The 16,826-nt window shown below is 39.5% G+C and overlaps 3 protein-coding genes and 1 pseudogene across 4 annotated transcripts; 1 reads left to right on the top strand and 3 right to left on the bottom strand.

Annotated features, from left to right (window-relative positions):
* Positions 1 to 1,406: 1,406 nt before the first annotated feature.
* Positions 1,407 to 2,571, bottom strand: LOC106383022 (E3 ubiquitin-protein ligase PUB23-like). The gene has a single exon (XM_013823133.3). It carries the CDS (start codon positions 2,529 to 2,531, stop codon positions 1,599 to 1,601), a length of 933 nt encoding a protein of 310 aa, XP_013678587.2. The 5' UTR covers positions 2,532 to 2,571; the 3' UTR covers positions 1,407 to 1,598.
* A 605-nt stretch (positions 2,572 to 3,176) lies between these two features.
* On the bottom strand, positions 3,177 to 7,801 carry LOC106385984 (ER membrane protein complex subunit 1-like). The gene is made up of 11 exons (XM_013825885.2): positions 7,465 to 7,801; positions 7,070 to 7,197; positions 6,925 to 6,987; positions 6,514 to 6,635; positions 6,280 to 6,395; positions 4,639 to 6,175; positions 4,350 to 4,571; positions 4,190 to 4,285; positions 3,931 to 4,125; positions 3,730 to 3,843; positions 3,177 to 3,650 (listed from the first exon to the last, which is right to left on the bottom strand). Exons 1-11 carry the CDS (start codon positions 7,557 to 7,559, stop codon positions 3,390 to 3,392), a joined length of 2,949 nt encoding a protein of 982 aa, XP_013681339.2. The 5' UTR covers positions 7,560 to 7,801; the 3' UTR covers positions 3,177 to 3,389.
* A 327-nt stretch (positions 7,802 to 8,128) lies between these two features.
* Positions 8,129 to 11,202, bottom strand: LOC106383021 (annotated as a pseudogene).
* Positions 11,203 to 12,797: 1,595 nt separating this feature from the next.
* LOC106383020 (ultraviolet-B receptor UVR8) lies at positions 12,798 to 15,660 on the top strand. 2 transcript variants are annotated; one of them, XM_013823131.3, is made up of 5 exons: positions 12,798 to 13,059; positions 13,145 to 13,312; positions 13,988 to 14,023; positions 14,117 to 14,241; positions 14,330 to 15,660. In XM_013823131.3, the coding sequence occupies exons 1-5, from the start codon at positions 12,963 to 12,965 to the stop codon at positions 15,551 to 15,553; spliced, it is 1,650 nt and encodes a 549-aa protein (XP_013678585.2). In that variant the 5' UTR covers positions 12,798 to 12,962; the 3' UTR covers positions 15,554 to 15,660. The 2 variants fall into 2 exon arrangements, with proteins under 2 accessions (XP_013678585.2, XP_048602777.1); XM_048746820.1 differs by lacking the exon at positions 12,798 to 13,059 and having other exon boundaries at positions 13,380 to 14,023.
* The last annotated feature ends 1,166 nt before the right edge of the window (positions 15,661 to 16,826 follow it).

A 16,826-nucleotide genomic window follows, 5' to 3' on the forward strand; every position in this document is an offset into this window, starting at 1 on the left:
CTAGCTTATTTATTTGGTAAATTTACTCTACCCTAGTTAATTTGTAGATTTAAAATTTGTACGAGCAGCGGAAGTCCCCTTAGTCCAGTGGTTTGACTAAGGATTCATTAATGTTTCTACATCTGGAAGTTTGGGTTCAAAACCCAAAAAAACACAAATTATGCATATTATGGAGAAAAATGATTACAAAAGGTCTTCATCATAGTGCATGGCGTATCATCGAACATGGATTTCACACGGCGGTTCGGAGTGATGCAGTCAGACGTGTATTCTCATCTGGTGGTAGAATTGTCGGCTGTAGGATCGTCAATGTAATATTTTTCAGTATTGTAATAACATAATTAATCAAACGATTAAAAAAAAAATTTGTATAGGTATGTGTATATATATACATCATAATACGCGAACGTGTACTAGGTCAAACAATGTAGGCGTACATTACGTATGTCAAGTTTTACTTTTTGTTGTACGTTCATTTGCATCGATTCTAATTTTATTGGTAGACCAATAAGTAGTCCATTTTTTCTGGATACTTAGGGCAAGAAATTATATTTGATTCGTATTATAGCTTCTACCATTTTAAATTTTTTATTGTTGATTATAGAGTTTTTAGACCTGAAACTTCTTTTTTTTAATGAATGGAAAATTTATATTCATAACAAAAGAAAACTTTTTTACAAAGAATGCATCATTGTGTAGAAGTCTATCAACTATTCCAAGGATTGTATGGTAAACGACTTGAACCTGAAACATTAAAAATAAAAATATTATATGTACGTTTTAATAAAAGTGTTATGTATAGTATCGGAATTATTATATATATGAAATGACCTGAACATGTTCTCGTCTCCGTGGACGTGTCTCTCAGCTAATAAACAGAGACCACCACATATGTTAATGCCAAATAGTTAGTCGGAAAATGACCAATCCATGAATAGAAAACAACACATGAGTTTCCTTGTTTCTAAAGTATTTTTCTCTTTCATTGTAAGATGAAACTTTATCAGACCAGAAGCATATGATTACTTCATGAATCTATACCTCCCGCCTAAGAAGATATGATTGAATACAAGGATGCTTGTACGTGCAAAGACCATTCTAGCTAGCTAAAGTTATAGTGTTCCATAAAAAACTAGCTAAAGTTATAAAGCTATGAAATCACCATTTCGCATGTTATCAATCAGATTCACCATCTACACTATACATATTGAAATATCTAAAGGTAATGCTCGTTTCTGTTTTACTCTTCACTACTAACCTTTTACTTTAACAAAAAGAAAAGAATTTAGAATAAGCAAAATATAAAATGCGTTTAATCATCCAATGATGCATGCAATCAAACATAGTTTCTTTGTCAGAAATAAGATTTTGGGTCGTTCAGCATATCTATCATTTGGAAAAATAAATCGATTTTAAATAAATTTATTTTAGGAAGAACGAGTAATAATAGTACATAACATAAGATATACACATGGATAGGGGGAGACAGAGACGAAGGCCCACACTTCTTTAACAGAAGAACAACAAGCCCGTGACCCCAAACTAGCTTTCAGATTTATTTTATCTGACATAATCTCAGCCGTTGGATTTTATTTTTCCTATGTCCCATTCTGACTCAGATCCAACCGTCCATATTCCTCAAGGGTCTTCAATAGGTGGGCCCCTTTTCTTCTCCCTCTCGCCGTACACTCTCCTTCCAGCGCCAGCGCCACCGCCCTCGCCACTTCCTCCGCCGGCGCCACCGTAATCTCTTCGCCGGAAAATGCTCCTCCTCTTCCGTAAACAACGGCGAGTATGCTTATGGCGTACTCTCTCCCCCTCCCGGCCAACCTCGCCATCACCGCCACCATCGCCGGCACCGTCATCGCGTGAGCACGAACCTCCGCCGCGCCTTCCGCCGTCGTGCACATGAGCTCGAGCGCAGCTAAGGCGCGTTCCACCGCAGAGTTCTCCAGCCCCGCCGCGGTTTCCACCACCGCTCTGGCGGCTCCGGCCTCGACCGCCACGCGGCGGTTGCATTCGGCGAGGCAGAGCGCGAGGAGGATCTTGGTGACGTATTTGGCGGTTACGATCCTGTTGCTACGAAGGCAAGAGACGAGGCCTCGCATGAGACCCGGAGGACAAGTCGGATCAGACGGCGGGTCGGGTACGACGACCCGCTCGAGTAGCTGAAGAGCGAGGAGCTTGTCCGATTCGGAGACTGACGCGAGGTGAAGCTCAGCGATCTGGTAGGTTTCTTGGAGAGTGGTGGCGACCGGAAGAGGCGGAGGACGAGCAGGAGCAGGAGGAGGAGGAGCGGTGGATGGAGTTTGATCAAGATGGTGAGGGAAGCGCCATTGAGTGAAGCTTTGAGAAGTGGAGGTCGAGGAGGATGAAGATGACGAGGTGGTGGCGGTGTTTGGCTTACGGCGAGGTTGTTGGTGAGGAGAGGTAGGACTGAGGACGGATTGTGTGCAGCGGCGGAAGAAGCCGCATGAGAAGAGAGGACGCGGTGGCGCGTTGGGTTTTGGTTTCTGGTTTGCTCTCATCATCGCTGGAGCTATTGGGGAACTTTAGTGAAGTGAAAATGAAGTGAAGCGAACGTCTGTCTTTAAATAGTAAGAAAATAATTGATTCGCACCAAATTTGTCAGGCGTTAACACTTGTACCCGCCCTGAGATTATAACAGTAAAATGTAAAATGTAACACTATCATAATCATGTGATGTCATGTGCGCGTGTGTATATGGGAACATTGTCCAATAAAATATAAGATGACGAATCTTAGATTGTCAATAGAGCTTAGAGCATGATCAAGACATGGACAGTTTCATAGGTAAGTATTTTTGTTTTTGTTATTTTTTTATCTGATTAAAAAAATAAAATACATATATATATATTAAAAAGGACACCAATCGTAGGTCGCCACGTATCAATGGAATCCGTGAATAGTGCAAGAATTGAAGAAATATCAATTTTTATTGTGTGGTTTGTGTGACCGGATTTTACAAAAAAGTGGGATCCATACCAGTAAAAACCTTCTAATATCCCCCGAATCCTGGTCTCAGGGGGTGTTCAGAAAAAGAAAGAATAGAGCTTAGGGTAACGATTAAACTATTTAAAGACAGGTTTGTTTTTTAGTTCTAAAAATCATTAGCTGAAGAAGACAAAAGCAGCTGGTTCGGTCTTAAACCAATCTGCAAAAACAAAGAGGCTTCTATAAACTTCAAAATTTCAGAAGGTTCAGCTCAAAACTCATGAATGTGACAAAGGTCACAAGCAAGAGTCTGTAAAGTATTCAGTTTCCAAAGCCTAACATCAAGAATTTTTCTTTCTTTCTAGGAATGCCAACACAAACATTCTACAGCTGTGAACAACCAATGAGGGTTTTAAACTTTTTAAAGGATCCAATCACCTCCATTTTTCACTTAGCTCCTTTTTCTCTGAAACGACCCAGGTGATGTAGATGGCTGCAACAAGTGCTACAATCGTGATCAAGAGAAGCGCGTAGCTGAAATCATCGGTCAGCGAGTCGTAGGTCTTTGAAGGAGCAAGCCTTGTGTAGAAGAGATCAACTCCGTAGGCAAAGACGTGTGTTGTTGACTCTAGCTTGGCCGGAGCTGTTACAATACCTCTTAGACCTTCTACTTTGAGAGAGTGTGTGATGTATGACTGTTAAATACGACAAAGCGCATTAGAATCAAACCAGGGAGATGCTTGCACACTCCTAACAGAAATATTATGAGTGAACCTGAGGAATGATGGGTAATGAATCCGTGAGAGGGATGATTCCTTCTTCTTTCTCAGCTTGCGAGGGATTAAGTGTCCGGCGTGGATCCACAAATCGTTTGTCAAGTGCCAATATCTAATCTCATTCATTAAAACAGTTTTGAGTATCAGCTTTCCAATCCATGGAGGTATCTATACATATATGATGTGTAATCTTACAAACCTGATCTCCGATGGTGCCAATGAGAAGCTGCTTCGATGTTATTCCCTTTGCTGTCGATGTCACCGCGATGGTTTTCACGGACTGAGCAAAGAAGTATGACTGCGACTTTGTGAACATCTCTGGTCTAGAGTATGACGAGATTGGTGCTGTTAGATTGTGTTTTCCCAGAACGAGTTTCCAGACATTCTTGTTCTCCTGCAAATTAATGTTAGAACACTAACATCAACTGATAAAAATGTTTTGGGTAATGAAGTCATACCGCCCGAGACTGATCATAGATCTCGACGACCGTAACCTCGTGCTTGTGAGCTCGAAGATTGAAGTAGTGGTAAACAACCCAATTCTCACTAAATACCTGCAAACAATTTTCAAAGGTTTAAGAAAGTTGCATCGACTCATGCAATAGTGTGACAACTTACAGCATGAACTGGCCCTTGGCAGCCTTGATGTGACAAACGGTGCAGTATACGCCCTGTGATGGTGTCAATGAGGTATACCACAAGTGCTGACTCCTCCGGTGTAACTGAACCAATCTCACCAGCGCCTTTTGGAGACACGGTGGCCACAAACAGCAAGTTTCTTGATACGTATTTATACAACAGGTCTTGGTCTGTGCTTACTTTGGCTTGTGTATGAACAACCTGGGAATACAATCATGTCATATTTAATAAATAATACGTTTAGTGATAAGAAAACCAATATTCATACCTCATTTGGTTTCCGTGTTAGTGTTGAAATAATTTTCTCTGATTCCGAAGGAAACACAACAGTCCAAAGCTCCTTGGTGGTAAAGCAGTACTCATCTGCAGTCTCGCCAGCGCAACTGCTCTTCATTCCCTGTCCTCTGATAATACCATCATCGCCCTCAACAGTGTACCAATATACATTTTGAAACTCGCGTTGAAAGATGCTTAGAGCCTCTGAAGTTTTCGGGTACAAGTGGATATGCCCCTCGGTATCAGCTATCAGATGTAAACGCTGTTCCGTTGAATCGGTAAACGGAAGAGGCATAACTCGCACAACGGAGTGACCAATATCTGATGAGCTAATCTCCTTCCCTGTGTAGACATCTACAAATGAAAGCACACCGGGGGCACTTGAATCTGATCCGCACCTGCCAACTACAAGAACAGAGGGATTCTCGTCCATGGCGTGATGATGAGGGACCTGCCACTGATAAAGGTTGATACCACTGGGGCGTTCACAGGCTTCTGATTTGGTCGGAGAGTTTAGCAGCATAGACCAGACAATCCTCCCATCTCCTGTGTGCAGAGCAAAGAGTTTCCCAGCTCGTGTAAGTGCTATGAATAATTTACGAAAGCCGTTATGGTCACGGGTAAGTTTGCTCCTCCCGGAACTCTTCATCCTCATTTCTTGAATTGCTGCCACATCCTCTGGGCTTGCTAGCAACAAGGATCCCTTGAGCTTCAGCATGTGTCCCTTAAGCCAATCTACGAGAGTGTGTTCCACTTTCGCCACTGATACACCATCCTTCTCCACAGGGAGTTCCGCCGTTGTAACATCAGTCACTGACGCCAGGCCTTCTTCCCTGCTCCAAACGATCGCCCCCTGCTGCAGTAACAAGAGCGAGTGATCCTCCATCACGATAAGCGCCCTAAACCCATTACTCCTGTCTGTCTTGATATAGTTGTTTATGAAAACTTTATCCACATGACCTCTATGTTGGTCCATTTCGATGCTCTCTCTAAGCAATACAGTATCCAAGTCATCCACAAGTTTCACCATGAGTTGAATCTTGCTACCTTCATGATGAGCTGAGGCAAAGGCCACCTGATCGTCTGCAACCGGAAGCGAATCACTCATGGCTGTTTCATCAGATAATGAGTCTACCACCTCCAGCTTTCCTTCGCCACCAACCCTCACAAATATAGTGCGTTTATTGACTTTTACAGCAAGCATATTGCTTAGAAGAGGTGATAAAATCTCAGCGTTTCCAGAATTTTCAACAAGATCTGAAATAGGGGTCTTCTGGAAGTTAATATCTCCATCTAAGAAACCGATAGTAACCAAAATTGACCTCGTTGAATCAAGAACTACAACTTTATCGCTTGAAACTGACGAAATCGCGCCAGAGAATCCACCAGGGAACACCATGCTTTTTTGTGCCACTACCTCTCCAGTTTTGGAATCAATCTGGTAAACAACAGCCTCAGATGAATGAAGGAATCCAAGAACATAAATTATACTGCTTTCAGGAGGTTGAAGAACCCGCTGAACTTCAAACCTGCGAGAGGCACACCATGAAGCACAGCGAGAGTAAGTATAAATAATAGCCAAAAGCATTAGAACATGCAACCTCATTGAAATATAAAGTGAAGGCTGTCATACCCTTCCGCTGTGAAATCCTTTTTCCAGAGGACCTCACCATCTATAGCAGAAACAGCATGAAGGTACCCACCGCCGAAAACAAGAATAGGGTAGTCCTTGTCAACCTTCAAATTTATCTGCAAAAACAGCTCTAATTCATAAGCAAGAAACCAAAGAATATGCTAACACAACTAAGATTTCGGATAACTATCAGTAGTACCAAATAACTAAAACTCCTAAGCTTATATTACTAACCGGCACCGATAACAGTGACTTTGAACTCTGTGCACTATGCAGGGACGTTTCCCACACCATCTGACCATCAGGAAGGTTCCAAGCTCTTAAAGTACTTCCTTGTGACGAAAGGGTGATAACATCTGTAATAATTTGAATCCACCAAAAACAGAGTTCAAGACTACGGCAAGTGAAAGCAAATAGTAATGCTCAAGAAATCGTTAGGCGGTGGTTATGCGCTTTATTGAATATTAATATTTAGTCGGCCGTCTAAACCGATTTTTCGAACGCCTACACCTAATTTCAAAATATCAGTTTGAAAAATCATTTCTTTAAGACCCGATTTGCTGTGCCGCCTAGACCGATTTTTTAGAACATTGGGTATACATCCAGAAATAGTTGAACATCGCATGTAATGAAGATGATTCCTACATTTTCCCAAGGCAATGTCAACGCCATCGATAGCATCATTTGTTCCAAGAACATGCCTCCAAACTGCATCAAACCATGTGGAGAAAATGAGTAAGAAAGAAGGAAGTAAAACGAGAGAGAGCTGTGAGAATAAGAGTGTTCTTACAAATCTCTCCATGCCTGAGATCAAGAGAAGCAACAACATTCTCCTCGGTAGAGACGATAACACGCTTTCTCCCAGCTTTCTGAGTGTGGAACACTGCGTGCTTCACTTTCCCTATGTACCGTTGGTGCCTACGCAATACAACAACATTTGGTTCTCCTCAATCGAACACTTAAAACGAAATCAACATCCAGTAAGCTTGACCCCGATCGAATATCTCAAACTCACTAGTGATCGGTGAATCAATCAATTCTCAGCTAATGAGATCTATCTAACATACTAAATCGAGGAAACTTGCAAGCGATGAAAGGTTTCGAAGAGTTCGCTTAGTAGAAGTACGCTTTCGAAAACTTCTGAGCTGATTTTACTCGAATTCGGATGAGGAAGAGAAGAGTTACCAATCCATGAGGCCGACTTGATCTTCATAGAGGGAGAAAGATACGACTGCAGATGATAAGAATACGAGGAGGAGGAGAGAAACTCTGATCGCCATAGCCGTATGACGAGTGCTTACTAATTTTTCTTCTGGTAGTGGTACTCAGCAGATCTGGAAAGGGGGGAGGGGGAGCTTTGAGAAGCGGTTCGGTACGGTTTAGTAATTTCGGTTTGGTTCAGTAATTTCGATTTGGTTCGGGTTGGCTTTTGCTTTTGCTTTTGGATAAGTGAATAGATTTTAATGTTAGGGCAAATCTCATAAATGATGATACTATTAGTTTTTGTCGTTAAAATAGTACTAAAAAGTTTTTTAAAAATAAAATTTACTAATCAGTAAAAACACTAAAATATTTGACGTCATAAACTCTAAATTTTAATCGCATCTCCTAAATCAGAAACCTTAACCTCTAGCCACTAAGCCTTAAATCTAAATATAAGAGCATAATCATTTTTACATTTTAATAAAAAACTATTTTGGAGGTTTTTTTTACTGTGTGTTAATTTTTGAACAAAAACTTTATTAAGTGTTATTGAAAGATATATCTCTTGATTTTATTGTATGTATATAAACAAACAAACAAACAAACACTAACAATAAACATACAACTATGTTCTGATGACTATACGGATAAATTTTAGTATTTATTCGTTTAATTTTATTTGATACGGATACAAATGTCTCACACTTTGTCGCTAGTTAATTATCTGCATCACTTTTACATTTACCATAACCTTTGCTACACCAAACAAAATACAGAACATTGAGAAGAGACAAAGCCGCCACGAGCCAGTAGTAATAGTCCAAGTGTCCCTCGTCTATATCCTCTGTGATCCAGCTCCGACAGGTGGCGATGTCTACTACAGTGATGATCCAGGACGAGACGATGCTTGAAGCGGCCAAGCCGAGGCCGGAGAGTGTGGTGGCAACGCTTGACATGGACTTGGGAAGCTCAGAGTATAAAAACTCGTTCTGTGCTATGGCCAGAAATGCCTCTGAAATGCCTCCTAATATCATGTACGGCGATAGCCACATTGCCGACAGCATCGTGCCTCCCTCGTCTCTCTAGTGTCAACCATTCAAAAGAAAAACATTCTAGTGATGTTTCAATTCGAAATACAATTTATCGGGTTATATCTAGATCCCGGACGCAAGTAATTGATGCCTGGAGATTGAACCAAATACAATATGGAAAAGAGGAACTCAAATATATTTTTATCAAATATAATAAAATAAATCGAACTATATCTAGATATAGTTTTTTTTTTGATAAAGCACTATATGTAAATATATATTAATTAGCTAAGAAAAAGATATAATATACTCTTTCAGTTTTATAATGTAAGATATTCTGGTTAAATTATATTCTCTCAGTTATAATTTTTACATTTAAAAGATATAACTGGTTATAAATTTAAACGGGTTAATCAATCAAAAATAATTTAGCAAATATTATTAATTAATTAGTTTTAAATAAAATTAAAGTAATTTAAAAATATCAAAACAGCTTATATTTAGAAATGTCAAATATTCTCCAAAACATCTTACATTATAGATTGGAGGGAGTAAAAAATTATAAGTTTTAAGAGTTAGAGTAAGATTTAAAAGTGTAGCAATACAGTATATAAATTTAGGTTGGATTTTAACCGATTTTGTTAATTAAAAAAAAAATGATAAAGAAGTTAAACTTTTGTATAAATGTCTCTATAAATATTTGAACTATAAACCTTAACTGAGACTTTTTAAGAAAACACACACACTAATTAGACCCAAATCTAGAATGAATACTTACAGCTCTTTTTCTTCTAAGTTACTCCACAGTCACGAGAGAGGAGATGCATAACACGGATATTGACATCCCAACTCCCATTCTCACCATAACTCCCAATAGAAAGGGCTTCCTTATAATCCAAGAGACTAACGGGACGACAACAAGCTCGTAAATAACAAGGAAGAGCACGAAGGAGGTGATCATGAAAACGCTGTAACTTCCCGAAGGAATCTCAAAACCCTGAATGAAAGTGCGACGATCCATGGCACTGGCTTGAAGAACTATGAAGGAGGCTTGGCTAGCTGTGACAACTGACAAGTGACAATATGATTCCCGTTGAGCAGATGGGTAGGACATTGACGAGAGATTTAAGGTCCTCTACTTGTTGCACCCTACATAGCTTCCATGGACTCTGTGACTTCCCTTCTAAGGTTAGGTCTCGCTTTGGGTCACTTGTGGCGCATGCTTTGTTCAAATACCTATAGTTAGAAAGTAAATCAACAAGAAGATAAAATTTATAGAAAACTGTTACCATTTTTTCATCAAGTTAAGTAAATCTGTATATATTAATTGTATTATCAAAAAGATTTTTAACTCTACAAATCTTCTTAGAAAAAAATCGGATAAAGCTCTTACCATAGTTTTTTTTACTTGCACTATCTTTGTTCCTAAATATAAAATGTTTTAGGTAAAAAAAAAATAATATATAAAGAAAGTTACATATTATCTAAAGTTCTTAAACTATAAATTAAAAATCTTACAAAATAAATTATAAATATGATTAATTAAAAATATTAGAATATCTTATATCTTATTTTATTTTATTTTTTGAACTGCCCCCTTATATATTATATGTTTGGACATCAATTTTGTTTTAAAAAATATCCTATATTGGAAGAAGTAAAGAGTAAATTAATAAACCTCAATTTCTGGCTAGGAATTGAACATGAAGATCCTGTTTCATGATAGTACGATATAATATGCTCCTCCGATGACAAATCAACGTGTCGGTTTCTAAATGCAGCAACGAGAACCTGGAGAATTCCAGAAACGAGACCAGGCTCACACTTAAGCTTGACATAAAACGGAGAAGCCACGAAGATCAGAGCAACCGATAGAGCCATTGCAACGACAGAGACTCCAAAACCGATCTGCCAACCATACTTTGTCTGAATGAAGACAAGAAACGACTGCGAGAGGAAGTAAGCCAGCATGATGGAGCAGTAGTACCAGTTAAAGAGGGTTTCTAGGGCTGACGTGGCGGTACGTGATGTGGTGTTGAGTTAGAGCTGATCGGCGGCAAAGGCTAAGCAGGAGGACCTGACGCCGCCGGCGCCGATGGAGGTAAGGGTAAAAAAGGAATAAAGTAGAGTCAGTTGGAGTGGTGTGGTTGGTTGACAAACTTCTGTTGATTTGTCACATTCCGGTTGAATTATTGTTGCCAGCCATAATAATAGCATTCCCTATTTTAGCAATCACGAAAGTAAATCTCTAAAATAAGATAAAATCACTAAATTATTCATAACCTTAGACCTCATCCTAAAATAATATGTACCAGCAAGCTGGTAGATGATCCAAACCCAATAAGAGGAAAGCGACCCGTGTAAGAATCAGCGACAAAAGCACCAACAAGGGGGAAGAAGTTGGTGGCCGCAGACCAGAGTAAGATGATCTTGGCCGCTTCCGTCGTTGCCATGTCGTACTCCCCCGTCAAGTTGAGTATCATGTTCGGTAATTTTACTTAGGGGACAAAGCCCAAAGGAAACTAAGCCCATTACAGAAAACGAAAGACAAAGGCCAAAACAACGGCCTACTATGCAATACAACTTGGACCTAAAGCCCAGAGGAGTAAACCGTTGAAGAAGGTAATGACAGACGACCACCACGTGTCCGATTGCCCTGCAATCAATGAACACGCGTCAAGACACCCATCGACGCCCTTCCTCCGGTGCCAGACAAGAAGCACGACGGAGCTCCGCCGTCAGCGAAGCCAATCCGGAGAAGAAACTGCTCAAACTGAACTGCTATCTCCAGCTATCGAGCCGTAGCTAAATCTGACAGAACGAAACACTTCGGAAAGGATAATCAATTGACTACAATCCGACCACAACCTTCGATTTTCCTTTATGTAAAGCGGTCATCTTTATTGATAGAGAGAGAGCCCGAAGATGAAACAACCTTGAAACAAGGCTAGGAACAAACAATCGATGGTTAGGGAAGGAGAGTCTATTGATCGGGAAACCACAAGAAGCGTTGATCGACTTGAACCGAGAAACCTCAGTGAAGAACCGCCAACAACATCAGAGAAAAGATCGAGGCGGAATCTAAAGCCGGCCGTCCAATCACCTGAGAAGGGGCGAGGACGCCGGAGACAAAAGCCGGCCGTCCACCGAAGAAGAAGGTGCGTCGCCAGAGTCAAAAGCCAGTTATACACGTCGAGGGGACCGCTGTATACCGGAGGCGATCCGTCGGAAAGAAGACTGCGACGGAACCCAAAGAAAACAAGACGCTCTCACTCTCGATATGATCTCTAAACTCTCTGAAAGTTTTTTTTTGATAAGAGAGAAAGAGAGATTGAGAGAAACTCTCTGAGAGGAGTCCTGACTTGCTATTCAAATTAAACCGCTTAACAAAAACATATATATTTCATCCAAATTAAACCTCTCCTTGTATATAAAATATGATAATTGTACCAAGAATACTCGAAATGATAAAAAAAACTGCGTTTTTCCGGCTGCTGGTGCGTAGCTTTCCCGGCGAGAAGAGCTTCCTGATCCATTTTGTTTTTTTTTGTTCTTGTTCTTTTTTCTTTCAAAATGTTAGTGGTATCAAGAAAGGGTTAAGATGTGCCTATTTATTCACTAAGATGTGAAATCCTTTTTAAACCTCTCAGTTAATTTACTGTGCATTTAATCTCAGTGACTCATATGCATTAATTCCATAGACCTCAGCAAGAGGTCATCATTGGGATTGGGAAGGACTATTCTTACAGCATGATTACCGGGGAGTTCTTAGGGTGAGGTTCTTAGTGGAATATAAGAACCCGTCTCTTAATTTTTAAGTACAAAAACTAAGAACCGGCTCTTAAAATTCTTATTTAAGAATCGGTTCTTAGCTTTTTTAGTTAAAAGTTAAGAGACGAGTTCTTATATTTCGTTAAGAACCCCACCATAAGAATCCCCTAATAATCATGCTCTTATAGTACTCCCTCTGTTTCAAATATTCATAATTAATGTTCCTCAAAAATATACAAAAATACCTTAAAAATATAGAAAATCTATTTTTGTGAAACAAAAATAAACTCTAGAAAATCTTACTTTCGAAACGGAGAGAGTAATCGGACAGAAATATGCTAATCACGTTTATCATTCAGGAAAAAATAACTAATTAAGGAGAGAAAGCGTGTCTGAGACGGGTCGGGTTCAAATATCATGGGTCGGATAATGTTAACGGGCCTAATAAACTATACAAGCCCATTGCCAATAAAACACATAAAGGCTCCTACTACGCAAGCACACTACAGAAGAAGACTGTGCCTGAAGATACTTTTTCCGATGATTGTATTTAATTTAAAATATTTTAAAAGAAATAAGAAAAGAAAATAATTATCGGGTGCTGATCGATCGCTGAAGCCTCAGGGGGATTTGAGAAAAGCTAACTCGAGCACGAACCTTATCCACAGAGAAACCTTAATGGAAGACAAAACGACGCCGTTACCGATCTCTGAAGATCTCTCCCGGAAAATCACATCCCTCGCCGCCGGCGAAGCGCACACCATCGCTCTAACAGGTAAACCAAAACTATTTCCACAGCTTCATTTAGTTAGTAGATAGAGAGAGATTCGTTTCCTTTTCTTGATTTGATTATTTTGCAGGCGATGGATGCGTTTACTCGTGGGGAAGAGGAATGTTCGGGCGTATCGGCACGGGGAGAGAGACGGACGAGCTCGTTCCAGCTCGAGTCGAGTTCGAGTCCCCGGATCGATCGGCCGCTCGAATCGTTGGTATTGCTGCTGGTGCTTATCATAGCCTCGTTGTCTCGGGTTGTTTTCTTCTCTTCGTATGTCTCAGTTTTAACATTTTCTTATTAGCATATGTGCTGCTGATTAGAACCAAAAGAGTTTATCTGAGAACTGATGACTGTGAATGATGATGAAAGCATTTATGTGAGATATGATACGAAGAGGCCGGCCCTGAGATTTTGAGGAGGCTATAGACGATTGAATAAAGATTTCAATAGCTTGGAGCCTGAAATGTTTTTGAGAAATTCTCTAGTATTCAGAAAAATAGCCTTCAAGTAAGAAAATAACCAAAATAAGTTTTATTAAAAGGTAAAAATGTATTTTTACTCATGGTTAACTAATCTAGACTTGGTTTTAGAGCTAGAGGTGGTGTTTTGGGTATATGGTTTCAAATTTTAAAAAGTAAAAAATAAATATTACAAATTTCAAAATAAAAAAGAGCTATTTTGGTCATTTTCTTTTTTGAGAGATATTTTTGTGACAAAAACTTAAAAAATGCTATTTGAGAGAATTGCCCAATGTTTTTCTACAAATTTTGGGGCTCAAGTATATATAGTTTTTTAAAAAGAAAATTTGGAGACCTGAGGCTAATATTTCATTCGGCTTGGTCCAGGACCGGCCTTCATACGAACATAATCTTGTATTTTATATGATATATGGATATGTAGTGACCATTCTCTTGTAAGGTTTTGGCAGATGATGGCTCGGTTTGGTCTTGGGGCTATAACATTTGTATCCTTTTATCTCAAATGTCTTTGATATGAATCTTTTAGAGTATGCTCTCGTCTCTATATAACGCCTTTAAAATCCTTGACTGGTGAATGGATGGCCAACTTGGTTTTGATGGGGAGAACACCTTGGCTCCACGCTTGATAAGTACTTTCTTTGAACAAGATGTATCTAGTTCTTCTCTTAATGATCCAGATCGAGAAGCTACATCAGATTTCAAGGTATGGTTGTGGAAACGCTTTCTTATTGTTGTGTTTATTTAAGTCAAAAGCCTGAAGCGTACAGCCGTTTTCATTACATTTGGGGTAGGTTTGCGCTGTCAAGGCTGGATCAATGATGTCGCTGGCCATTGATAACGCCGGAGGGCTTTGGATGTGGGGCAACGTTCCGCCACAAGACAGTGGACCTGAGCCTCGTTTGTCTTTCACAAGCGTCCCGGTTCCATTTTTAATACCTGAGTTCCATGGCCGGACTGTTTTGAAGGTAGCGTGTGGGGATGAGCATGTTGTTGCTCTTGTTGGTTCTAAGGAGACCCAAGAATCTGCGTTGTATTCTTGGGGTAATAACCATCATGGTCAGTTAGGGCGTGGGGATGGAGAGAGCCGCGCAAGGCCTCAGGTTGTGGAGACGTTTAACCAGAACTCTGGTCTTACAGTCTACGACATAGCTTGCGGTGCTCATCACACAGCTCTTCTCACATACAGGAAGGATGCACCGAATGGACCAAGCGTTTGCTGGACGTTCGGGTTTGGAGAAAACGGTCAGCTTGGGCGTGGGAGCACCAAGAGCTCACCGGTTCCAGAGCCAGTTTCAGAGCTCCCGGAACATGCTCACTTAGTTTCCGTAGACTGTGGGTTGTTCCACACGAGCGTGGTGTCGTCCGAGGGATACGTGTGGTCATGGGGGATGGAGAGGGGACTAGGGCTATGCCCCGATGTGAATTTCTCAGAAGTTGAAGCAGGAGACGACAGTGTACCGAGAAAGATAACCGGTGGGTCAAGATTCCGTGACCCGGTTCAGGTTTCTTGCGGAGCTGCGCATACAGTTCTCGTGGCGAACGGTGGTTACAAGCTGTGGTCTTGGGGAAGAGGAAGAAACGGAGTGCTCGGGACGGGCAATGTTATGGACTGTTATGTTCCCACCCCTGTCTTCTGGCCGACGAATGAGCTGAAACAGGACAGTGAAGAAGCACCTAAACCTGATGATGGTGACAAAAGCTCATCAACGGAGGAGATTAAACAGCTACAGACAAAGCTAATGGTGATGGAAAGATACGCAAGCATACTTCATGGATCCATATTTGGAAAGCCTTTCAACGAAGAGGAAGACATTCCGTATTCGTTACGGGTCTCTGGGTACTTCGATATGGGGAAAGAGTGGGGAGAGATGCTGGAGAGTGCTGATAAGAGTCAGCTTATGAGGCTTCAAGCTTTCTATGAGGATATGATTAGTAGGGTTAAGGATAAGGTGTTGCAGAGAAGGATTCAGGAGATTATGAAAGATTGTCTTCAATCATCAGCCCCTAAACACTAGTGTAATATCACTTGCTGTTGTGCTAAAAATAATAGCGTCACTTGAACCGAAGCAGAGAACATATGTACTTAGAAATCATTTTGAATGATTTACTAAAATTTACTTAAGACAGATATAGGTAATGACTCAGATAAGAGATGGTAGATTTTCTATATTAATCTATAAATTACTATGTTTTATAACTCAAAAATCCAAATTCCAAAAATACAATAAAATATCAAAAGGAAGTTCTTTAAACTTTTAAACATGCTGGTACAGTTTGAAATAAATACATGGTTAGAAATCAGTTAAAATAGTTGATTACTAGGTGATAATCCGCGCCCTGCGCGGAATTATGGATTAAAGAGATTATAACTTTAAAACTACACTTCTTAATTTATCGGTATAATTTTAATATATTTGAATTAAAAAAACTGTGAAAGTAAGCAAAGACTTATATAAATTTATTATGAGTTTAAGATAAAACAAAACATAAGCAATAGAATTATTGTCTTCATAATATAAATTATGAATATAAAATAAGAAAAACATAGACAATAAAACAATAAAATACTAAAGAAACAAATTATAAAAAAGAAATTAAATTCATAATTTTGAGAAGGAGACGATGGTGATGACTTTGTTTTGAGAAAGAGACGGCCTAGTATTTATATATGCAATGCGCTGGTCTAGAGTATGTTTGCATAACTAATCGTTCTCATAATTTTCGAAATTCAAATTAATATTAAATTTTGAGAACTTACCTTATTCTCTGCTCGTCGAATCACATGGAATATTAAAGGAAACAAAGAGTTAATATGGTCAACTAAATTAAATTTTAAATCAATCAATTTTGATCAAAAATACGTATTTTTATATCTTTTATTTTAGGAAAGCTTGTATATATATTGCTACCACTTTAAAAATATGAAATAGGGCGGTATTGAGCCTATATGGCAATTCTGCGAATTTGATTCCTAGATTGGAGTTCTATAACCAGAATGAATTATATTCAAAAACGTATATTGTGACTAATATTAATGGCATGATTATGCTGTTATGATAGTAATTATTGTGATGAGTGATTGCCAAAGTAAATATATGCCTATGGCTGGCAGATGTTTTGCAGTTTCCTGTTCGGACAATATTTATATTAATGAGTTATTGTCAATCAATATTTATGCCAATTACTGGCATCTTTTTTTAATATACTAGGGTCGGCCCGCCTTACGGGCGGGATGTGATATATTGTTTAATGGCTAAGAATTAAGATATATATTTTCTCAATGAATTT

Source organism: Brassica napus, chromosome C2 (genome assembly GCF_020379485.1).
Source record: "Brassica napus cultivar Da-Ae chromosome C2, Da-Ae, whole genome shotgun sequence".
Taxonomy (NCBI): domain Eukaryota; kingdom Viridiplantae; phylum Streptophyta; class Magnoliopsida; order Brassicales; family Brassicaceae; genus Brassica; species Brassica napus.

Coding starts and splice junctions, on each gene's coding strand:
- LOC106383022 (XM_013823133.3), bottom strand. CDS start 2,531: ATGATGAGAGCAAACCAGAAACCAAAACCCAACGCGCCACCGCGTCCT.
- LOC106385984 (XM_013825885.2), bottom strand. CDS start 7,559: ATGGCGATCAGAGTTTCTCTCCTCCTCCTCGTATTCTTATCATCTGCA. Junction 6,988..7,069: donor TCTCAGGCATGGAGAGATTT/GTAAGAACACTC, acceptor GGTTTGATGCAG/TTTGGAGGCATGTTCTTGGA. Junction 6,176..6,279: donor AAGGATTTCACAGCGGAAGG/GTATGACAGCCT, acceptor TGCCTCTCGCAG/GTTTGAAGTTCAGCGGGTTC.
- LOC106383020 (XM_013823131.3), top strand. CDS start 12,963: ATGGAAGACAAAACGACGCCGTTACCGATCTCTGAAGATCTCTCCCGG. Junction 14,024..14,116: donor GTCTTGGGGCTATAACATTT/GTATCCTTTTAT, acceptor ACTGGTGAATGG/ATGGCCAACTTGGTTTTGAT. Junction 14,242..14,329: donor AAGCTACATCAGATTTCAAG/GTATGGTTGTGG, acceptor CATTTGGGGTAG/GTTTGCGCTGTCAAGGCTGG.